At 38.4% G+C, this 25,537-nt stretch overlaps 1 protein-coding gene across 1 annotated transcript; it reads right to left on the bottom strand.

Moving 5' to 3' along the window:
* Positions 1-21,880: 21,880 nt before the first annotated feature.
* Positions 21,881-24,917, bottom strand: LOC141718530 (uncharacterized). The gene is made up of 4 exons (XM_074520913.1): positions 23,894-24,917; positions 23,408-23,798; positions 22,431-23,222; positions 21,881-22,280 (listed from the first exon to the last, which is right to left on the bottom strand). The coding sequence occupies exons 1-4, from the start codon at positions 24,915-24,917 to the stop codon at positions 21,881-21,883; spliced, it is 2,607 nt and encodes an 868-aa protein (XP_074377014.1).
* Between the last annotated feature and the right edge of the window lie 620 nt (positions 24,918-25,537).

The following is a 25,537-nucleotide window of genomic DNA, read 5'->3' on the forward strand; positions in this document are numbered from 1 at the left end:
GCCTACCCATGACATGGTCAAAACTCCTCCTTTCTAAGTTGCAACAAAACTGTCCCCTGCTGGACAGATTATAAATTTTGGTGTGTGCACCTCACTAAATGGTTGGGTTTCTCTAATTTGTGACTTCTAGACTCAATTATACCCCAAGTCTTAACTCCCCGTGGCTTGGGCCTAACAATTCCTAAGAAATGCCCATTCAAAATTAACACAAAACTCACATGCAAATCTGGAAAAATTTCATGATTCTATCCTAGACTTTTCACCTTAACTCCCACTTTAAAACCACAAATTAAATCTCAACCAAGGCAAATTTACTACTATAACTAAGGCCTCAAACAATAATGGAGATCATCCATGCCCTATAGTACCAACATGCAAAATAAAACTTAACATACAACTCAAGATGATCACTAAATCAAGTTCGACTAAACAAGAGGGTTATTAGCTCATAAATTCGACTTAAAATACTTAACTACTTCAAACGATCATGCACACTACCTTTTAACAACTAAGATAAAGCATAATATCAAGGAAACAATTCGTTTTAAGCACATATAAGTTCAAATTTTACACAAACAGCATGCATGTACATTTTCGGAAAGAAGAGCATATATAACATGATTATACTTGAAAATAATGCCCTATCTCTAACATGAAAGGTAGAATATGACTTTACAACTAAAGATCAGTAGCATGCAAAGGTTTTAAAAGAGTTTTATTCATGGAAACACTTAGTTTATGCACATAAAAAGTATATCTCATAGAGAACTCTTTAATCCTCATGAATTACGAGTTTCTCTTTGGAGATCACATAAAATCAAGACATGCAAGCATTAAACTTCATCTCCTAAGTATGGAACTTCTTGTAAAGTGTATATTATATGAATTGGTAATGGAATTACACTAGAATGGCAAGGATTTGATGAAGAAAAATTGAAGGGAATGGGGGAAGGGGCTTCGGCCGAATGAAGAAAAAGAGAGGGGGGAGAGACAATTTGAGAGTAAAATTGATGACCTTGAGTGGAGTGTTGTTTTGGGTTAACTCCTCTCTTTATGGTTCATCATGCACTAATTCAATAGTAGAATTTGGAATGTACTAAAGTGCCCTTCTCCAATAACCAAGCAAAAGTGCATGCAAGGGGAGTTTAGTCTTTTGGTGGATAGAAGAAGGTTAGTGGGGTATGAATTGTCTCTTATGCCCTTTTAAATTGAATTGGAGGGTATTTGCATGCATGGGAAACTAAGTAATTTGTAATTTAAAAATCAACTAATTTATATAAAACAATTTTTATAAATATAAATGCACCTCCATAAATCACAAAATAAATATCATAAAATAGCTTATGATTTTAGAAATTTATTGATATAAAATTTGAAAGTTTATTGTTAAAAGATTTTTAAAATCAATTTTTCATATAAAATGAAGCACTTTTGATTATCATTTAAAAATACTAAATGATAAGATTTTCTTTTCAAATTTTTTTTATATAAACTAATACATTAAACACATAGTTTATAGGCACTCAGTCATATAGATCATCCATATTTATAATTCCATATAATTTAAATTTTAATTATAAACACACAATTATATATAGATAGGGTTTAGAAATACCGGTCGTAACATCCTCTTCCCATTTAAGGATTCTGTCCTCAGAATCTAGGAGAATAAGTGAGGATACCGGCTACGCATATCCGACTCTAGTTCCCACGTTGACTCTTCAACCTTGGGATTTCTCCAAAGTACTCTTACCAACTTGACCAACTTATTTATAAGACTCTTCTCTTGCCAGTCGAGTATTTTGACAGGTTGCTCCACAAATGATAGGTCTGCCTGAATCTCTATAGGTTCATATTCTATCATATGGTTGGCATCAGGATTATACTTCTTAAGTAATGACACATGAAACACGTTATGCACATGCTGATACCGAGGCGACAAAGCTAATTCGTAGGCCACCTTCCCTACTTGACTCAAAACTTCAAAAGGACCAATATATCTAGGTGCTAACTTCCCTTTCTTGCCAAATCGAGATAATCCTTTCCTCGGTGATACTTTCAGCAATACGACTTCACCTACTTGGAATCTAATATCCTTACATGCTGAGTCTGCATACTTTATTTTCCTATCTTGAGCAGCAAGTAATCTCTTCTGAATCAATTTGACTGTCTCATGCATTTGTTGCACCAATTCGGGGCCTAAAATCTTTCTTTCTCCCACTTCATCCCAGTTGGTTGGTGATCTGCATTTCCGTCCGTATGAAGCTTCGTATGGTGGCATACCAATACTGGTGTGATAGCTGTTGTTATAGGAGAATTCTACCAATGGCAGGTGGTCGTCCCAACTTCCCGCAAAATCAATCGCACAGCTACGCAACATGTCTTCAATTGTTTGAATTGTCCTCTCACTTTGACCATCAGTCTGCGGATGATACGCCGTACTCATATTCAACTTGGTGCCAAGACTTTCTTGAAATTGCTTCCAGAATCTCAAGTTAAATCGTGGATCTCTGTCCGAAACTATTGATACAGGTACGCCATGTCGTAATACGATTTCATGCACGTATAGGTGGACCAATCTTTCCAATGAAGACCTCTCGTTAATCAGAAGAAAATGTGCCGACTTCGTAAGGCGATCAACTATAACCCATATAGCGTCATGTCCAGATTTCGTTCGTGGTAATCCTACTATAAAGTCCATGGTAATATTTTCCCACTTCCATTCTGGAATCTTTAAAGGGTGAATTAATCCACTTGGTGTTTGATGTTCTACCTTCACTTTCTGAGAAGTATAGCACCTCGCAATCCATTCTGCTACTTCTCGCTTCATATTTGGCCACCAAAAGTTCTGCTTCAAGTCCTAGTACATCTTGGTGCTTCCCGGATGGATTGAAAATCTAGAATTATGAGCTTCTTGCAATATCTCATTCTTCAATTCAGTCACATGAGGAATCCAAATCTTTGAGGAAAACTTTAATATACCTTGTTCATCCCTTTGAGTACAAATCTCTTCTCCGGTCAGTTGATTATTCTCCTATTTCATCACTTATTCCTGACATTTCTTTATCTTTTCCAACAATGATGGCTGAAAAGTCATAGTACGATAAATCTCTTCAGATTTTCCGCAAACACACAGTTCTAATTAAAATCTCCTGATTTCTCCAGATAATTCCTTTGATACCGCTGCCATATTCAACCTCTCTTTCCTACTCAAAGCATCAGCTACCACATTTTCCTTTCCCGGATGATAATTTATCGAGCATTCATAGTCCTTAATTATTTGCAACCATCTCCTTTGCCTCATATTGAGCTCCTTCTGAGTGAAAATATACTTCAAACTCTTGTGATCCATGTAGATCTCACACCTTTCTCCGTAAAGGTAATGTCTCCAGATCTTTAGTACAAATATTATAGTTGCTAATTCCAAGTCATGTGTAGGATACTTCAATTCATGTGGTTTTAACTGTCTTGACACATACAATCACATTGTTGTGTTGCATTAGCATGTAACCCAGGCCCTTATGTGAAGCATCACTGAAAATCACAAAGTCTCCTTGATCGTCTGGTAATACTAGTATCGGAGCTGTAACCAACCTCTATTTCAATTCCTGAAAACTATCTTCACATTCTGTATTCCATTCAAATTTCTGATTCTTCTATAATATCCCGCCAATCCTAGAAACCTTCGCACTTCCGTAGGTGTCTTTGGTCTCTCCCAACTCGTAATTTCCTCAATCTTTTCCAGATCCACTTTGACTCCTTCATTTCCAATAACATGTCCCAAAAATTGAACTTACTTTAACCAGAACTCACACTTAGAAAACTTGTCATACAACTTCTCTTGTCGGGGTATCTCCAATACTAACCATAGATGCTGCATATGTTCTTCTTCTGACTTTGAATATATAAGAATATCATCAATGAATACCACTACAAACTTGTCCAAATACTTTTTAAATACCCAGTTCATCAGATCCATAAATGTTGTTGGAGTATTAGTCAACCCAAAAGGCATTACTAAGAATTCATAATATCCGTATCTTGTCCTGAATGCTGTCTTCGGGATATCGTCTTCTTTGATCTTCAATTGATGGTATTCTGATCTTAAATCAATCTTAGAAAAACAGTTACCTCCTTTTAGCTGATCAAATAAATCATCTATCCTTGGTAGCGGGTAACGGTTCTTAATCGTCATCTTATTCAACTCCCGATAGTCTATACATAACCTCATCCTTCCATTCTTCTTCTTTACGAATAGAACATGTGCTCCCCATGGTGACGTACTTGGCCGTATCACTCCTTTGTCCAACAATTCCTGTAGCTGGCTCGCCAACTCTTTCATTTCTCCTGGTGCCATTCTATAAGGTGCCTTCGAAACTGGTTATGTGCCTGGAGCAAGGTTGATCTCAAACTCAATCTGTCGATCGGGTGGTAAACCTGGTAGTTCATCTATAAACACATCTGGAAATTTGTTGACTACGGGGATATCTTCCATACAGAGGCTCTCTCTTTCTAAATCCACTATATAGGCTAGGAACAATTTGCAACCTCTCCTAAGCAATTTCTTAGCCTGGACGATTGTAAGAAACAATCGCTCTTGCCTCTGACCCTTAAATACCACTTATTCTCCAATCTCTGTCTTTAAATATACTTTCTTAGATTTACAATCTATCTAGGTGTTATTCTTCCCTAACCAATCCATGCCTAAGATTATGTCAAGCTCCCCTAACTTGAAAAGTATCAAGTCTGCTGAAAATTTATGCCCCGAAATATCAATCTCACACTTAGGACATAATTGACTCACAAGAATCTTCTCTTAGTTCATAATTACCACATCTATTACCTCCTTCAGGGTCATTTTATCACATTTAAGTTTATCAACGAAAGTTTCCGATATAAAATATCTAGTTGCTCCAGAATCAATCACTATGATAAGTGGCATTTTATACCACTTAGAACGTCTTATAATGGCTTGAATTGATGTCTTGAAATCAAGTTTTTTGTGTATTTGATGCGTTTTTTTAGTGTTTGTGCATTTCAGGGTATTACTTGCATTTGTGGGGAGATTTCATCAAGAATAAGCCTTAGTATGTGCTTGGCATTGCAAGTGGGAAGTTAAGAGTAGAATGCAGCGAAGAACGGGAGCAGAAAAATGAATTTTCCAAAAAGGTGATGGGCGTCCGCTCAGCCTAGCTGAGCGGCCGCTCAGGAAGCTGGGCGCCGGCTCAGGATTGCTGAGCGGCCGCTCAGGGGCATAAATTTTAATTCTGATTTTTAGACTCCTGGTTCGGCTGGATTTCCAACTTCTGAGATAGCTGGGTTTTGTAGGGCTTCTATATAAGTAGTTTTCAGAGACGTTTCACGTGTGTTGAATCGTGGTATTAATCAAGGAGCAAGGAGATAAGGAAGAAGACCGTTTTAGCACATCACAACGAAGAGGAAGCATATGTTCTTTTGATTCTTTTATTCGTTGTAACAGTGGATGCTAGTTTTCTTTGCTTTGAACCTATTTACTCTTGTGACATACTCTGGTTTAATATAAGTAGTTTTATTAATTATTCGTGTGCGTTATTATCATGTTTTCATATGAACCCATGGTGACGATGAGTTCAATCATGGGATAATCATGATCATAGGGTCGTAACGGATTTACTATGGAATTATTTAGTTAGTTGTTTAATACCTTAGTGTGTGATGATTTTATGATATCTAGTATTGGTTGTGCTTATTCATCTTATGTGCGTCGCGAGCATATAAGATAGGGTGTTAATCTCTTGTGAAGCGACGGTGGATCTTGAGATTTAGAACTTGCCATTCTAGCATAGGTTCATGTATATATATGCATGATTAGTGGGTAACTCTAACCGTTTTACTTGCCCTGTGTAATCAAAAGGAATAACTTGTGCTTAAATCGTTATTCTGTCAAATTCTATAGACATATAGGGTCTCAACATAATTGATGACTATTCAACTTCTATCTTAATTGTGGATGTTTGGTAGAATGGTATTAGTACAACGAAAGTTGGCTTTTATTAGTTTCGTGTTGTTCGATTAATTTCATCACTGTTACATGCTGAGGGTAATAACAATAACTATTGAAGGAAGTTGTAATGAAGTTATGATCTCATGTGTGTTTAATATTGTTAATTCAAGTGTCAATTAAGTGTTTAATTCTCGTAGTTAATTCTAGTTAATAATTAGTTAATCAAAATCTACATGTTATTATCTTGACATTGAGAAGTAATTATACATTGATGAGTAAGTTTTAATTGAACATAATTAGTCCGAGTCTTTGTGGGAACGAACTAGAAAGTATTCTATATTACTTGTGAAAGCGTATACTTGCATGTATTATTAGCGCGTGTTTTTTGCCCTAACAAGTTTTTGGTGCCGCTGCCAGGGACTCGGCTTATTTGTTTAGTTTATGTACTTACCATCAGTGGTCATTAGGACTCATTGATTAAGATGTGTTACTTATTGTTTCTGATTGTGTTTCAGGTACTTTAGCGAGCGTTTATGCAAACACGTTCTCGTACTCGCAAGAGGACTTTAGATACGGCTGAGGAGATGGACGAAATTCTTGATATTCCAGAGAAGATAGATTTTGAAGATTCGGATAACGAGAGCGAGCAGAAAGAACCAGTAATCATGGGTGATCGTATAGTTCCGGCAGATCCAGCTCTTATGGACTTTTCTCGGCCTAAAATTGATGACATTCAGTCAAGCATCCTTCATCCGGCTATTCAGGCTAACACTTTTGAAATCAAGTCGGGCACTATTCAGATGGTGCAGAATTCTATTTCTTTCGGAGGTGCTTCTACTGAAGACCCCAACATGCACATCAGGAATTTTTTCAAGATCTGTAGTACCTTCAAATATAATGGTGTGACTGATGAGGCTATCAAGCTGAGGCTTTTCCCATTTTCTCTGAGGGATAAAGCTAAGGACTGGTTATATTCTGAACCAGCTGGATCCATCACTACTTGGCAAGATCTTGCGCAAAGGTTTCTGGTAAAGTTCTATCCAATGCCGAAGAATGCAGCTATGAGGAGTGCTCTTACTCAGTTTGCGCAGCAGCCTATAAAATCTATGTGCGAAGCTTGGGAGTGCTATAAGGAGATGTTGAGAAAGTGTCCACATCATGGTATGCCTGATTGGATGGTGATCACTGGTTTTTATAATGGTTTGAGGGCCCAATATCGGCCCATGCTCGATGCAGCAGCTGGAGGCGCCTTGTGGGCCAAAAGCTAGACTGAGGCTTATAATCTTATTGAGACTATGACTGCAAATGAGCATCAAAACCCAACTCAAAGGATGATGCCTGGGAAGGTAGCGGGTATTCTGGAAGTTGATACAGCTACAGCTATTGCAGCGCAACTCCAAGCGCTATCTTTGAAGGTTGATTCTCTAGCCACCTATGGAGTAAATCAGATAGTTATGGTCTGTGAACTTTATGCAGGTTCTCATGCTACGGATCAGTGTTCTCTTGTCAATGAATATGTTCAGTATGTGAACAATTATCAGCGACCGCAACAGCCTGTGCCAGCTACCTATCATCCTAACAACAGAAATCATCCCAATTTTAGCTGGAGCAATAATCAAAATGTTATTCAGTAACTATATCAGCAAGGCGTAAGTAAATAGTTTAATCCACCTGGATTCCAGCAACCACAGCATTATGCTCAAAGGCAATCATATCCTCAACAAGGAGGTGCAGCTCCACCTTCTAGTGCTGATTTTGAGGAACTCAAGATGTTGTGCAAAAGTCAGGCTGTTTCTATCAAGAACTTGGAAAATCAAATCGGTCAAATAGCCAATACAGTGCGCAATCATCAACCTGTCACACTTCCCAGTGATACTGAAGTGCCAGGCAGAAAGGAAGCTAAAGAGCAAGTCAAGGCTATTACTTTAAGGTCTGGAAAAGTTGTTGATGCTGAAAAAGCAAAAGACGGAGAAACTGAAGTTGGTGAAGAAGAGAAGCAAAAGGAGAAAGTGGCAAAATCAAGGAAGACTACTGTTGAACACACTCTGCCTGAGGGTAATACAGGGGAGAAACAGGTTTATCCTCCACCACCTTTCCCTAAGAGATTGCAACAACAAAAACTGGTTAAGCAGTTCGGTAAATTTCTGGAGGTCTTCAAGAAACTTCACATCAACATACCTTTCGCTGACGCTTTGGAGCAAATGCCTAGTTATGCAAAATTCATGAATAGTATTCTTTCACGGAAGGTGAAACTGGATGACCTTGAGATCGTTGCTCTAACGGAAGAGTGCAGTGTCGTACTGCAACAGAAATTACCTCCAAAGCTTAAAGATCCAGGTAGCTTCACCATTCCTTGCACCATTGGCAAGTTGTCTTTTGACAAGTGCCTGTGCGATTTGGGAGCAAGCATCAATCTGATGTTGTTGTCTATCTTCAAAAGGTTGAATTTGCCTGATCCAAAGCCCACCTACATGTCTCTACAATTGGCTGATCGTTCTATTACATACCCACGAGGCATAGTGGAAGATGTGCTAGTAAAGGTGGATAAGCTCTTCTTTCCTGCAGACTTTGTTATTCTGGATTTCGAGGAAGATAAGAAGATTCCCATAATTTTGGGGAGACCTTTCTTGGCTACAGGTCGTACCTTGATAGATGTGCAGAAAGGAGAACTTACTATACAGGTGCAGGATCAGGATGTGACATTCAATGTGTTCAAAGTGATGAAATTCCCTACAGAAGATGAGGAGTGCTTAAAGGTGGATTTGATTGACTATGCGGTTACTTCAGAACTTGATCATATGCTAATATCTGACACATTAGAGAAAGCCTTAGTGGGGGACTTTGATAGTGATGATGAGCATGACAATGAGCAACTACAATATCTAAATGCTTCTCCTTGGAGGCGAAAGCTAGACATGCCATTTGAATCTCTTGGTACTTCTGACCTCAAAAATGCTGAAGGAAAGCTAAAACCATCTATTGAGGAAGCACCTACTTTGGAGCTTAAACCATTGCCTGAACACTTGAGGTATGCCTTTTTAGGTGATGCATCTACTTTACATGTTATTATTACGTCTGACCTTTCAGGTAGTAAGGAGGACATGCTCTTGAGGATTTTGAGAGAATTCAAATCGGCTATTGGATGGAATATAGCAGATATCAAAGGGATCAGCCCTTCATACTGTATGCATAAAATTCTGCTAGAAGAAGGTAGTAAGCCAACTGTTGAGCAACAGCGATGACTTAATCCTATTATGAAAGAAGTGGTGAAGAAAGAAATTCTGAAGTGGTTGGATCCAGGAATCATATATCCTATTTCTGACAGTTCTTGGGTGAGCCCCGTGCAATGTGTACCTAAGAAAGGAGGTATTATTGTGGTAGCAAATGAGAAGAATGAGCTCATCCCCACTCGAACAGTCACAGGATGGAGGGTATGCATGGACTACAGGAAGTTCAACAAAGCCACAAGGAAGGATCACTTCCCTCTTCCATTTATTGATCAGATGCTTGACAGGTTGGCCGGTCATGAGTATTACTATCTTCTAGATGGCTATTCGGGGTATAATCATATTTGCATTGCACCAGAGGATCAAGAAAAGACTACCTTCACTTGTCCATTTGGCACGTTTGCTTTCCTTAGAGTTTTGTTTGGCTTATATGGCGCACCTGCCACTTTTCAGAGATGTATGATGGCTATATTCTCTGATATGATTGGAAATAATGTCGAGGTGTTCATGGACGACTTCTCCATCTTTGGAAATTCGTATGATGAATGTTTGAATAATCTTCGTGCGGTGCTCAAAAGGTGTGTGGAAACTAATTTGGTGCTAAATTGGGAAAAATGTCACTTTATGATGCGCGAAGGCATTATTCTTGGGCATAAGGTCTCTAGCAAGGGTCTTGAGGTGGATAAAGCCAAGGTGGGCGTCATTGAGAATCTTCCGCCACCTATTTCTGTGAAAGAAATCCGGTAGTTTTCTTGGTCATGCAGGTTTTTATCGGCATTTCATCACGGACTTCTCGAAGATATCAAAGCCATTGTGAAACTTGCTCGAGAAGGACGTGCCTTTCAAATTTGATGATAAATGCTTGGCGGCATTCGAGACTCTCAAGAAGAGTTTGATAACTGCACCAGTTATTATGACACCTGATTGGATATAGCCTTTTGAGATGATGTGCGATGCGAGTGATTATGCGGTGGGAGCAGTTCTTGGGCAGCGGAAGAATAATCTTTTTCATGTGATCTACTATGCTAGTAAGACTCTTAATGGAGGTCAAATGATTTACACCACTACTGAGAAGGAGCTCTTGGCTATAGCCTTTGGTTTTGAAAAATTTCGATCTTATCTGCTTCGGACAAAGGTGACAGTGTTCACTGATCATGCGGCCATTCGCTATTTGGTTTCTAAGAAGGATTCGAAGCCTAGACTTATTCGTTGGTTGCTCTTGCTACAGGAATTTGAGTTAGAAATCAAAGATCGAAAAGGTACTGAGAATCAAGTAGCTGACCATCTCTCTAGATTGTAGAATCCCGATTCTACTTCACATGATAAGACATTGATCAACGAATCTTTTCCGGATGAGCAGTTGTTCGCAGTTCAGGAGGAAGAGCCATGGTTAGTAGATATTATGAACTATCTTGTCAGTAATATAATGCCTCCTAATATGAGTACAGCTCAAAAGAAGAAGTTTCTGCATGAGGCGAAGTGGTACATGTGGGATGAACCGTATTTGTTTAGACAAGGAGCTGACCAGATCATCAGGAGATGTATCCCATTCTGTGAGACAGAGGGGATATTACGAGACTGCCATTCCACAGTTTATGGTGGACATTATAGTGGTGAAAAGACAGCAGCTCTTATTCTGTAAGCAGGTTTTTTCTGGCCTACTTTGTTCAAGGATGCTCATCAGTTCATTTTAAGGTGTGATCATTGCCAAAGAGTGGGGAATCTTACGAGGAAGGATGAGATGCCGTTAAATGTGATGTTTGAAGTCGAGGTCTTTGATGTTTGGGGAATCGATTTCATGGGACCATTTGTTTCATCCTGTAATAATCACACCTTAGATGCAAAGGTAGTGTTGAAAAAATGGGTAGAAGTCAAGGCTCTACCGACGAATGATGCAAAGGTAGTGTTGAATTTTCTTCATAAGCAGATTTTCACAAGGTTTGGAATACCACGAGTAATCATAAGTGATGAGGGGTCCCAATTCCAGCAACCGTAAGTTCACTTCTATGATGCAGCACTACAATGTGAATCATCGTGTTGCTACTGCCTATCATCTGCAAACGAATGGTCAAGCGGAAGTGTCTAATAGAGAGATCAAGTGCATTTTAGAGAAGGTTGTTTGTCCATCAAGGAAGGATTGGTCTTTAAAGCTCGATGAAGCTGTTTGGGCTTACAGAACAACATACAAAACTCCACTTGGGATGTCCCCGTTTCAACTTGTTTATGGTAAGGGATGTCATTTACCTGCGGAGCTTGAGCATAAGGTTTATTGGGCATTGAAGAAGTTGAACCTTGATCTAGATGCAGCTGGGAAGAAGCGAATACTTCAGTTAAATGAACTTGATGAATTTTAACTCCAAGCATACGAGAACAACAAAATGTACAAGGAAAAAGTGAACAGGGGCACGACAGGAAGCTATATCCTAAATCATTTGTGTCGGGGCAGCAAGTTCTTTTATTCAACTCTCATCTCTGACTTTTTCTTGGGAAGTTGAAATCAAGGTGGTCTGGACCTTTTATTGTCAAAACTGTGTTTCCACATGGAGCGGTAGAGATTTTTGATAATGAACAGGGCCAAGCATTCAAGGTTAATGGTCAGTGTTTGAAGTATTACTATGGGGACAAGGTAAACCGGGAAGTGGTTAGTGCCGTTTTATTGTCAACTTGAGCGAGGTACCCTACATCAAGCTAATGATGAAAAAGAAGCGCTTCTTGGGAGGCAACCCATGATTTGTGACTATAGGAACCCTTAGAAGTTAGTAACCTATCCAAAACCACAAAAAAATCTGAAAAACCAGAGCAAGAAATTTTTTTCCAAAAGGTCCCTTAGCACCCGCTCAGCAAGCTGGGCGCCCGCTCAGCTCTGCTAAGTGACCGCTCAGAATCCGACTGCCTGAAATTTTTTTTAGCCTAATAAAAACCCAAAAAAATCATAAAATACAAAAAAAAAACACAACCCACAACCCACGAGCTATTTTTCCATAAACCCACGTTTTTAACCCTCAACCCTACTCCTAATCAAATTTTAACCCTAATCGTTACCCTATATATACATACAACTATTCCATATACTCCCCATACACTTTCAACCTTAAACTCTCTCCCATATTCAAAAACACAAATATTAAACACTTCTTCTCAGTTTCAATGGCACCCAAGAGATCCAAGATGATTGATAGCAGTAGCACTGTTCCTACTGCTGACTCTTCGAGGGGTCCTGCTGCGAGACCTCGTTTGTTTGATAGGGCTGCGGAGGAGGAGTATACTAGGCTTCTTGGTAAGCCGATTTTGAAGGAGAGGGGATTCTTACCATCGGGGAGGGATGGTGAGTTGTTGCCGATGATTGCTGAAAAGGGGCGGATTTATTTCTGTGAGTCATCGGAGGCGGTTCCGATGAGCGTGGTTCGTAAGTTCTATGCGAACGCAAAGGCTGAAAAGAATGGGTTTTCTGTTATGCGTGGGATAACGGTGGATTATCATCCTGAGGCAATTCGCCGTGTGATTGGGCAGTCACATCGGAAGCCCACAGAGGAGAATTGGAATGAGAAGATTGCTGAGGATTTTGACTTGGATTTGATTTGTGCTACTCTCTGTCGGCCGGGCACGATTTGGAAGTTCAATACTGGGACTAACGAGTATCGTTCTTTTCCGGTGATTGCGATGAATAGGTATGCCCGTGCATGGAATGCCTTTATTTGTGCTAATATTCTGCCTACTTCACATGCACATGAGATTACAGTTGAGCGAGCACAGTTGTTATGGGGTATTTTGAATGAGGAGTACTATGTGGACCTTGGTGAGTTCATCTACCAGGGAATTCTGAAGTTTTTGAGGGGAGCGAAGCACATGAACATCCCCTATGCATCTACTGTTACAAAGCTTTGTTGAGCAATGGGAGTTCATTGGCCTTCTAACGAGCAGTTGCAGATGCCGACCGCTCCTATTGATTCAGGGACTCTGAATGTGATGCAGGAGTAGACTGGTGGAGAGCCCGAGGAGCATGGGCTTGGTTATCGTCTTCCAAGAGGACGTCCAGCAGCTGGTGCTACCATGGCTAAACCGGGGCACGATGAGGCAGGCTTTTCTAGAGCTCGGGAGGGTGCTGGGATGGCTGATGCCCAGTATAGGAGGCTGTCGAGGAGGATGGATGCTATGTACAAGACGCTGAACAGGTTTGCTCAGAAGCTCACCCTTGCACTTGGGACTGCTTTCAGAGGCCTTGGAGCTGACATCCAGTGGCCCATTTTTGGTGAGGACTCTGCGTATCCGCCTCCTGATACTCCACCCTTTGAGGGTGATGATGATGATTTCTTCAAGTAGGTATACCCTGTGTTCCTTTCTACTACCTTTATTGTGGACAGTGAAGATTTTAAGTTTGGGGGTGGTAGTTAAGGAATATTTTGTGTGTGTGTCATGTAGTTGCATATTCATGATAGTTTAGTTCATATAATTGCATATTTTTGCCATATAGTTTTTTTATATAGTTTGATTTATCATGTAGCTGATGCATATACCATGATCCCTTTTGTGTTACTTTACCAATTAATTTGTGATATTGATGCGAGTGTAGTGATAGCGTTAAAGTGATGTTGAGTCTTGTAGGTGTAATGCATGCTAGAAACACTTGTAATTTCACTAAGTCTTAGAGAATGCTTAAGGACTAGATTGTTGTCATGGTTTGATGGTTGTTGAGGTTAATCTAGTGATTATGCTTAGAATTTAAAATAGGTTCTTAATGATAAAAGGCATGAAAAGAACCACTTGGAGTAAAATTTTGGAATTCATTGCTAATTGTCGCTAGGCGTCAAATGGCTAGTAGCCGGCTCGTATTTTTATGCGAGTAGTTTAGTGTTGAGCAAGATGGAGCGAAACGTACTTGCTCAGAAATTTGAAAAAAAATAAGAAAAAAAAGAAGAAAAAAACTTAGAAAAAGGAAAAAAAAGAAGAGTAATGCATAATTGATCATGAGTGGGCTTTTTGGTATTCGAGCTATTAAGTTCTAGGGGACCTTGTGCCTAGTGACCTAAGGCTTTTATAGTATGGGATCCGCTAACCTAACGCTCGCTAAATGGATGCCATTGCATAAGTCTTTTGTGGACTTCACTCATTGCACGATCAAATAAGCATTTGTTTGTGTGTTAAATAAAAAGCATGATTCCGTAATAAGCTTCAGTAATCTTGAAGTGTTATAAGTCATTTTGTACTTAGAAATTTATTCTTCGTATAATCATGTGATTGCCTTGAGGATAGTCGAGTTATGATCATTGATCTAGTTTCGAAGCATATCTGTTAAGCATCCGCACACACCACGTTTCTGGTTGTATGTTAGATTACATGATTTGATTGATCTTTATTCGCCTAATTGCATTTGTTGAGATGTCTTAAGTTGGTTGGTTTGGTCATAGTGAGGGGGATCGCTGCATTTCATATAGATTGCATTCATGCATGTTTTTGTTTTTTTTTTTTGAGTCTGTGACGCTACAGGACAAGCATCGATTTAAGTTTGGGGTGTGATTAGTGGCATTTTATACCACTTAGAACGTCTTATAATGGCTTGAATTGATGTCTTGAAATCAAGTATTTTGTGTATTTGATGCGTTTTTCTAGTGTTTGTGCATTTCAGGGTATTACTTGCATTTGTGGGGAGATTTCATCAAGAATAAGCCTTAGTATGTGCTTGGCATTGCAAGTGGGAAGTTAGGAGCAGAATGCAGCGAAGAACGGGAGCAAAAAAATGAATTTTCCAGAAAGGTGTTAGGCGCCCGCTCAGCTAGTCCGCTCAGGAAGCTAGGCACCCGCTCAGGATTACTGAGCGGCCGCTCAGGGGCGTAAATTTTAATTCTGATTTTTAGACCCCTGGTTCGGCTGGACTTCCAACTTCTGAGATAGTTGGGTTTTGTAGGGCTTCTATATAAGTAGTTTTCAGAGACGTTTCACGTGTGTTGAATCGTGGTATTAATCAAGGAGCAAGGAGACAAGAAAGAAGTCCGTTTTAGCAGATCGCAACGAAGAGGAAGCATATTTTCTTGTGATTCTTTTATTCGTTGTAACAGTGGATGCTAGTTTTCTTTGCTTTGAACCTATTTACTCTTGTGACGTACTCTGGTTTAATATAAGTAGTTTTATTAATTATTATCGTGTGTTATCATCATGTTTTCATATGAACACATGGTGACGATGAGTTTAATCATGGGCTAATCGTGATCATGGGGTCGTAACGGATTTACTATGGAATTCTTTAGTTAGTTGTTTAATACCTTAGTGTGTGATGATTGTATGATATCTAGTATTGGTTGTGCTTATTCGTCTTATGTGCATCACGAACATATAAGATAGGGTGTTAATCTCTTATAAAGCGACGGTGGATCTTGAGATTTAGAACTTCCCATGCTAGCATAGGTTCATGTATGTATATGCATGATTAGTGGGTAACTCTAACCATTTTACTTGCCCTGTGTAATCAAAAGGAAGAACTTGTGCTTAAATCGTTATGTTGTCAAATTCTGTAGACATATAGGGTCTCAACATAATTGATGACTATTAAACTTCTATCTTAATTGTGGATGTTTTGTAGAATGGTATTAGTACAACGAAAGTTGTTTTTTATCAGGTTCGTGTTGTTCGATTAATTTCATCACTGTTACATGCTGAGGGTAATAACAATAACTATTGAAGGAACACTACGCCATAGATGGGCTAATAAGACACTCATTTTACGTCACCTTAGGCCCGTTTTATGTTGCAATAGACCTATTGTAACGCCAAATAACCATTTCATCCGCAAATGTTGCCATTGCTATCTAATGTAATGTTTTGATTATCAACCGTAACACAAATAAAAACATTACCTTAGGGAGATAGAGTAACACTAGATAAATCAAACGTAACGGCAATTCAGTGTTACCTTAGCATTTGAAAAAATCATGTGGGACCCACCTGACTGGATTGCCACGTAGGCAGCCATGTCATATAGAGGGACCCACTGACATGTGGCGAGCAATGCCACATGGACTGCCACGTGGACTGCCACATGGATTGGGTAATCAGTGGTACCACTTCCACGTCATCATATGGGGCCCGCTGCCACGTCATCAATGGGCCCACTGCCATGTCATCAAGTGTGGCCCACTGCCACGTCATCAAGTGGGGCCCATTGTAACATCAGCAAGTGGGTCCCACTGCCATGTGGGCCCACTTTTATTACTGACGTAACAGTAAACAAATATAATGTAACACTGTATTTTGGCAAAAGAAACACAAATTTAGATTTTGTAACAGTGATAAATATAGCTATTGTAACACTAATAGATAACATTTCGAAATGTAGTTTTGATAAACACATTACTGCCATTAACAAAATAATAATTCAACCATACCAAAACATATTTCCCCAACAAACTAGTCTTACAGCATTCAGAACACCAACTCCGCCAACATAATAACCACTTCACAAAAATTATTGTACGATTCACTACATCACTCCACCAAAATCATACTAACAAGAACACCAAACAATCCCCAAATTCCAACTCCAACCAAACCAAATAAACACCATCCACCACCAATTACAGTGAGTACCAAAAGTTATAAACCAATAATTCAAAAGTCTAAATAACATAACTGTACATACTATTAACTCAAGCTAATGCTTGTAAAGAGAAATATCTAAGAAGAAGTCCAGGCAGTCTTGGAAGTCCCAGCAGTCCCGACAGTCATTAGTGTACCATTTTCATCATCTTCGCTTGAAATATTAGCAGCAACTTCTCCAATGTCCAGATTCAAGCCTGGATTAGCTGCTGCGATCTTTTTGAGAATAACTGACAAGTTATCCTGCACTTTCTTGGAAACCTTTTCTTCAAGTTCAGCCTCAAGTTCTCCCCTGATCTTTGCAGTCAAATCTTCCAAATAAGTGTCTGCAGGAGCCGAATCTGATTCCATCGCTTTCTTGTTCTTTCTCTACAAGAAAAATGTTGTTAAATATTAATCAATTTTACCATAGAATTGTGCTACACAACTACACAACTACTAACAAGGTTTGCATTAAGGTGGACTATACTAATACTTAACAGCCTTTTATTTCCGCTAAGTCTCTTATGTTATTTGTTTTACCAAATAAATTAAACCAACAAAACATACTTGGCAAAGCATTTTTTATCTCTTAATTTTAAAGGAATAGACAAATTGAACTACCGTGCAGCATTTAACCTCCATAAAAAAAGTAAAGTCCTTACGTTTCTTTTTTGCGGAGCAGCCGTAGTCTTGTATGTTCGGCCATCTTGTTCATGAGATTCCAAATAAATTTCAGCTTGTGATGGCGAGGCGAGATTAGGATCAGTCTTTTTCTGTTATAGAGCACAAAAGAAAAAGACAAGGTTATCTAGCTCAAAGTTACCACATGACTATTGATTTACTTAAGAAAAATTGCACATCAACTATTTAAAAAATGCCTAAGCACTAACATTCAATCAAAGGATTTATGAACAAACAACTAGGTAGTCATTACTATTTAGTAGACACAATCCAAGTGTGTATGGGAAGTCAATGAAGGCAATATTAATGCAGTTCTAAAATTAAATATCTAAATTCAAGCAAATACCAGCAAAAAATAGACATGCATCTGATTTCTGAAGAATTAAAGCACAAAAATGTTTGATGGCACTTGACATGAACAACTAAATTATTGTGTCTGCGAGCTCTATTTTATTAGTTTTTTCGGGTTGTTCACAGTGAATTATTTAAAGTTATATAAATGCGGATTGGTTTGTAATAATCTGAATATCATAACTAATCAGACAACTAAATAATTGCTACTTATAATGATGATATCGACAAGGACAGATACATTATTTAAAAAAAGGGAGGGGGGGATTCTAACATGTCCCATTTTAAAATTGGATTTAAGAACATGTCCCCATCTAATTAAATTATAAATTTATCCTATAATCAAAATTTAATCCAATTTAACTTAACCATGGGGCCGTAATTATAATATCAGAATAAAAGGGGAAATATTCATAAATGTACTAGTTAATTTAGGAATCATACCAACTTTTCTCCAACTTCTGCACTACTGTTGGCACCCTGATTGTGTGGGTCAGTTACCGAAGCGCGGATTACTTTGTTATCATGTGCTAATTCCTATAAAAAAATTGCACAATCCAGTTTGAGAATCATTAAAATCATTAAAATCATATTAAAAAGAAGCACGAAGGCACCTTCACCGACTCATCTCCCCAATACTTTATCAGCAATTTAAAATCCTCGAGCGGAATCTCCTTGGGCCTATGTTCAAGCCTTTCATCATCAGTGGCATGTTGTGTGTAATGCTTTGCCTTCATCCGAGACTTGTAAGTCCTCCAGCATCTATTAATTATCTCATAAACCCAGGACTGAGCTTCATTCGGAATAATATAATGGTCCTAATATATAATAAACTCAAGATCAATAAAATGAAGGGGTTAATTGAAAAATAAATGAAACTGAGGTTTAGGTAATAGAATTTACCCGAGTATAGTCCCACATTTTCTTCTTCAATTGTTCAGGAACCAGGCGCCAGTTGACATAAGTAAGAGAGACATTATCCTTTGCAACTGTTCCGAGAAAATTACTCAGCTCTCTCGTAACTTTTCTGTCTCTTAAAATAGGTACATTTTGTTTGTTCAAAAAAATCACCGGTCTTTCATCACGTGTCCTTGCGTGAACAGTTAGCAGTTTTGTCCTTCCTCTCCATTTTTTGGGCTTTGGTACTTCATAGTACATGCACACACAAAAAACGGTGACTGCGAATTTAATAATTAATTAAATTCTTACTGCCTCTCCATCAATAAATAATTAGTGTGCATAATTCATGTGTAGTTATATTTAGAAAGTAAAAGTACCTGCTTCAGTTTCTTCCTCAACAACATTTTCCGAATTAGAAGCGTGCACATTCTCGGTTGTTGGCGGAAGAATGCCCTGCTTTTGACGTTCCCGCATTGCTAAATAAGCAGATACAGACCCACGTGATTCTGAATTGCTCGCGGATTTTAAGATTTTACTACATGTTGGTTTCAGGAGCTTAGATTAACTGGTCATTTCCTTGTCAGATGTTTTACCAGCTTGCGATGGTTCATTCTCTGTTGCAGCAGTGACATTAGCTCGCGAACGAGTTCTTGGTCCAAGGGGGACATGGTTCTTTTTCTTCCCATTCTTCGTTCTCTACAATTATTAGGATTGCAAATATAATGTGAGGCCAAAGCAATAAAGAGTATAAAATAAAAACAAAATACATAGGAAACTTGATATAGTGATAAATAAAATATCAGGTCTTAAACTAATAAAAAACACAATTTACACTCTTGAGAAACAAGGAAGGAAGGCCAAAGTAATGAAGACTGTAAAAGAAATCCATACCTCAGATGAATCATCACTATCATGTTTGTCCTCACTTTCCGTATTATAATCATCATCATCCGGAGAGGCTTTGTCTTTTTCTTTGGATTTCTCAATAACTGTTGCCGATCGAGCTCTCAAATCAATCACTAATTTTTTGATCCCAAGTTCTTCCAACCTTCTATCATTTTCCTTCATTCGATTAAGTCTTTCTTGCTCACATGCTGGTAGCGGTGGGGGGGGGGGGGGCACCTGCAATAATTATAAATCAGCACTGTTATTAGTGTAGCTCAACTATGCATTGTACTTTCTTTCTAAAAATTTGGAAGGAGTGTTTAAGTGAATATTACAAGTGTTACAGTCCAGGTTAGAAGAAAAAAAGAGGAACATTGACAAGGATACCTCGATGTCAGGTATAGCAAGTTCAAGGGGACATCTTACTTGGCGTGCATCACCTTGTAGCCGATCTTTCATTTTCTCATTATTTTGCAAAGTACGGGGTCTTTTTCTTTTGATTTCGGTCAGTGGTGGTGGGGGCAACTACAATAATTTATGAAGACAAGGTCAGTGATTAAATTGACATAACACAACAATAATCATTATAACTTATGTTTTTAAGAAGGAAAATTAAAAAAATACCTCTTTATCCAGAATAATATCATCTTGTAACTGCAGTTTCCTTCTAGCAGACCCTTTATCGTTTCCTTGCCCAGCAGTTGCATCTTGCTGAGTAGGCAACAGAGCTGGCGATGATCGTAACGCATACCTCCGACTGGGCTCAGGTGTCTTCTTAACAATCTTCCTTGGGTTCTGCTTCTGTTGGAGTTTATGTGTGGTAATATATTTCCGCTTTTGTATTTTCTTCGGTGAAACTGTATTTATGCAAGAAAAAAATCCAAGTCAAAGAATTATCTTCAACTAATATGGACATCCAAGTCCCATTATGCATATATAAAGAGATACAGAAATAGATAGAGATGTGTACTTAATGGGGACCTAATTATTTATCAGCAATAGGCATACCTTCAAACAGGCTTTTCCTCGGCCTGACAATCACGTGTGGCTGCATCTCACACAACGGCTCAATTGCAGGGTCAACAACTGTGTCTACATAAAGCTTGACCTCTTTGCCATCGTTGCACTTTTCTATCTCTTGAATGATGTCCAGGTCAGTCCTCAGCAGCTTCCAACCACCATGTTTTCCTTCTTTTGCATAGACTCCTCCGATTTCATTGAGTTTGAGGAGATCCTTCACCTCCTCCATCAGATCATTATAAGCCCACATATCAGCATCTACATTATAAATAGTCAAGCAATCTCCACCAGAGTAACTTGTCCTCTGAAACTCCCCACCGTGGTACAATCCAATATTAACGTGTTTTTCTGCCATCCTGCACAGAGTTCAAAGAGATGTCAATGGCTGACCATTAAACAAAAATATTTCAAATATATCTTTTCCAAATCCTAGTATGCCATAAACACATATCTCGAACTAATTGGTAAACACATATTAGATCAAATAATAAACAACAAAATATTCATGAATTGGCACTCGACACAAATGCAACAAACACAATTTCGATCACAAAAAGTTATTAAGCATCTACTTCATATCCTATATTTGTTTTTATTACACGTGTAGGATATTTGCAGCTAACATACAAAATTATAAAAATAAGAAAAAATAGTTATCATATGCATCTACTGAATCAACTAAATTACAGTAAGGAGATTTAATCCCAACACTACGAAATATAAAAAGGGCATGCTGAACTTACCAAGACAATAAATATAAACTACAAATCAGACAACGATGACAAAAAATTTAAACTACAAAGATGGATTTCATTGAAGAATTCATGGAAGAAATAAATTAAGATATTCAATTACATCTAAATAGTCCAAACACAGAGAAAATACAAAATGAAGTTCACTGCTGTGATTAATTTTAAACTTATAAATGTTTAACAGTTTGGTTGCTTCATTTATCGGGAATGGGAACTCTTGTTGTAGGGATATCATCTCTGCACCAACTCATTTCATCAACATGAGTTTGAAGTCCACAAACAAATTCAGTCTCACGGAGATCAGTATCGTTGACATCTTCATGTGCATCCACGTTTCCATTATCACACCACTCCCTCGATAGTTTCTTAATTACGTAATGTACATTCTTTTCCATTGGGTCTTCCACATAAAAAACTTGTTGCACTTGTTTGGCCAGGACATGAGGATCAGATTTATGGCATAACCTATTGAAATTTACTCGAATGTGACCGTGTGGATCTTTTTGTTGTTGTTACCAACGACACTTAAATAGGACAACTGTAAATAATCCCCAGTAATCAAGTTCTATGATATCTTCTATCGATCCGTAGTAGCTGACATCCCCAACTATAGGGTTCTCGTCTCTAGAACTAGAGAAACTAGTTGTTTGTGCAGTTAAATATACACTACTGTTTTGTGTTGTGCATCGAGAATCTCTATCACTTGTGTGGAATCGATAGCCATTAACAACATAACCAGTAAACCTTCTAGCTGTTCGATTAGGCCCCAACGCAAACACCCCCAAGTCAGATGAAACCTCCACCATTTTCCCAACCTCTTCTCGTAACCAGTCCCAGAATTCTGCCGTGTGTCTTCGTGCCCTCTTGTATCTGTTCGTATTTTCGTGGCTATCCACCAAGGCTTGATGTTCCCTAAAATTATACTAAGTTAAAACAGTGCAGAAAAGAAAAAGTTCTTGAATTATGAATTAAAATTATTTACGTTAGAGCTTATTATACTTACTCGAGGAGCCTCTCTACTTCTTTGTTACCAGTATTGAACAAAACATAGCGATGACTTGCCTTCCAATCAACATCTTCCAAATGAATAATAGTTCCATCTTTATTCCTACTCGTTCCGATATGATATTCAGCTTGTGTTGGCCCTCTTTCGAAAACTGTTGAGCACATGTTGTTTTTGTTGTTTCATCAGCAGCCAAAAATCTTGAACAAAATGTTACATATTCTTCAGCTATGTAACCTTCTGCAATAGAACCTTCCGGCTTACTTCTATTACAAACGTATGATTTCAATTTTGCAAGATAACGCTCTATTGGGAACATGTTTCGAAGGTGCTGAGGTCCCCCAAGTCTAACTTCTCTAGTTAGATGAACAAGCAAGTGCACCATTATGTCGAAGAAAGCTGATGGAAAAATCATCTCAAATTGGCAAAGTACCTCGACGATTTCAGTTTCCAACTTCTCAAGCTCCTCCAAATCGATAACCTTGCTCCATAGAGCTCTAAGGCAGGCACTCAATTTCATCAAAGGTACAGTAACATCAGCCTTTGTAGTTTTTTTTATGGCAAACTGCAACAAGTAGTGGAGTATGAAATGAGCATCATGGCTCTTATACCCCACTACTTTCCTCTCCTTTGTGTGCACATATCGCCCTATGTTGGAGGCACAACCGTACGACAGTTTAGTATTTTCCAACACTGAACAAAAGATCTCCTTCTTTTTGTTCGACAAGTCAAAGATTGCTGCTCGTATTTCATGGTGTGCTCCATCTTCTGATAGAACAGGATGGAGGGGTTTTCTAATTCCCATTTCTTGTAAATCTTTACGAGCGGCAACATGATCTTTTGTCTTGCCACTTATATTGAGTAAAGTGCCCAATATGTTATCGCAAACATTTTTTTCTATGTGCATGGCGTCAAGGTTATGTCGAAGTGGATTATGCTTCCAATAAGGTAAATCAAAAAAATTGACTTCTTTTTAAAAGGGCCCTCAGTTTTACTCTTTGCCTTTTTGTTCTGCAGGCCGAATTGGTTTACATACCCAGACAATAAATCTTCAATGTCAGTTCCCGTTAAAACTGAAGGACAGTGCCCCATTTCAATTGCGCCATTAAACCTTTTAGTATCCATTCTCCACTTGTGTGCAGAAGGAAGAAACTTTCGGTGGTTCATATAGCACATTTTCTTGCTATGCTTCAAATAAAGTGATGAAGTTTCATAATGGCAGACAGGACACCCTAGTTTGCCTTTTGTGCTCCAGCCGGACAACATAGCATATCCCGAGAAATCGCTAATAGTCCATAGCACTCTAGCACGTAAATTAAAATCTTTATCAGCCAAGGCATCATAAGTATTAACGCCGACCTCCCATAATTCTTTTAACTCGGCAATTAAAGGTTGCATGAACACATCAATACTATTCTTTGGTGAATCTGGACCAGATATTAGTATCGAAAGATTAGATTTTCTTGTTTCATACATAGCCAAGGTGGGAGGTTATAATTGACCAATACAATTGGCCAGGTACTGTGACTTAGGTTCATTGAACGATAGGGGTTGAATCCATCTGAGGCTACTCCTAAACTAACATTCCGATTTTCTAATGAAAAATCAGGATAGTCAGCATCTATCGTCTTCCAAGCCTCTGTATCAGCCGGATGTCTTACTTTTCCATCCTGTTGACGTCCCACATCGTGCCATTTCATTAGTTTCGAATATTCCATGCACATGTATAGCCTCTGCAATCTCGGCTTTAGAGGGAAGTACCTCATCACATTAGCTGGCACTTTGTGTATAACCTGCCCCGGATCACTAGCATCATTGCCTTTTTTTTCCAGTAACACCCACCTAGAAACATCACAATTGTCGCATTTTTCTTTGTCTTTATTTTCTCCCCAGTACAACATGCAATTATTTCGGCATGCATGTATTTTTTCATAATGTAAGCCTAAATCCTTGATCATATTTTTTGCAGCATTCAAAGACAAAGGTATTTGGGCATCAGGAAAGGCGTCTCTTATTAACTCCAGCAATTCCCCAAAGGCAGACTCGGAAATTCCATGAGCACACTTTAAATGATAAAGTTTGATCAGGAAACTTAACCGAGAGAATTTAGTGGATCCGGGGTATAGTGGTTGTTTACCCTCCCTAACATGGCCATAAAACTTTCTAGCCTCTGCATTTGTTAGACTTTCATAGTCATTTTCTAAATCTCGAAACTTTTTACCTATACAATTGAACATTTCACCTAAATTATCTTCGAAATCCATCCCCGTCCCCGAATCCATGAAGTCAGTACTACCGTCTACTTTGGTATGTGATACCTCGCAAATCCATTTCATATGTAGTGGAGAAGGGCCACTATATATGAGATGATCATAGATAACTGTTTGAGTGTGCCAATAACGGTTGACACATACTTTGCATGGGCACTTCATTTCTTCTCCTTTAGCATGAATTGGAAATGAATTTTCCATAAATGCCTTTATCCCTCGTACATATTCTTTACTAGATTTTGGAAATCCTATCCAGCTACTATAATCATCTTCCATAAGTACACTGTATAATATAGCCTGCGAAGTTAAAAGATTATAAGTCTACCTAAAAAAGCCTGTGTAATCCTCTCTGTGCACTATACTGCAGTGATACTAGATAAACTAATAATTTCCTACATCTCATTCCCCATTTTTATCCATGCTTTGATTTTTATTAAATTTTTTACTTCAATTTACAACTGTAACTTTTGAATAGCACACAGGGAATAAATGTTAGAATGTAAAAGATCAATAGTCAAAGACTTGTATAGCACATAAAATCAGTTTGAGATTAGATTAATGTCTTAAGTATTCGAATAATATATATTTATTTAATTGTAAAAGGAACTAAGGAAGGCCTAGTACTGCTAAGAGACGATAAAAACAAGACACGGTAACCAAATGGCAAACAGAGTTAAGCCTTGCATTTGGACATTAAATAACAAAAAACAGCGAATAAGCAACATAATTTCATCAATTCATCTCGGCACGTAATCACATCAAGAAATGCAATAACCATAATTATAAGAATCTAAAACAATAAAACTCAAAGAGAGAGAGAGAGAGACAGAGAGAGAGAGAGAGAGAGAGACAGAGAGAGAAACAGAGAGAGAGAGAGAGAGAGAGAGAGAGAGAGA

Source organism: Apium graveolens, chromosome 4 (genome assembly GCF_009905375.1).
Source record: "Apium graveolens cultivar Ventura chromosome 4, ASM990537v1, whole genome shotgun sequence".
Taxonomy (NCBI): domain Eukaryota; kingdom Viridiplantae; phylum Streptophyta; class Magnoliopsida; order Apiales; family Apiaceae; genus Apium; species Apium graveolens.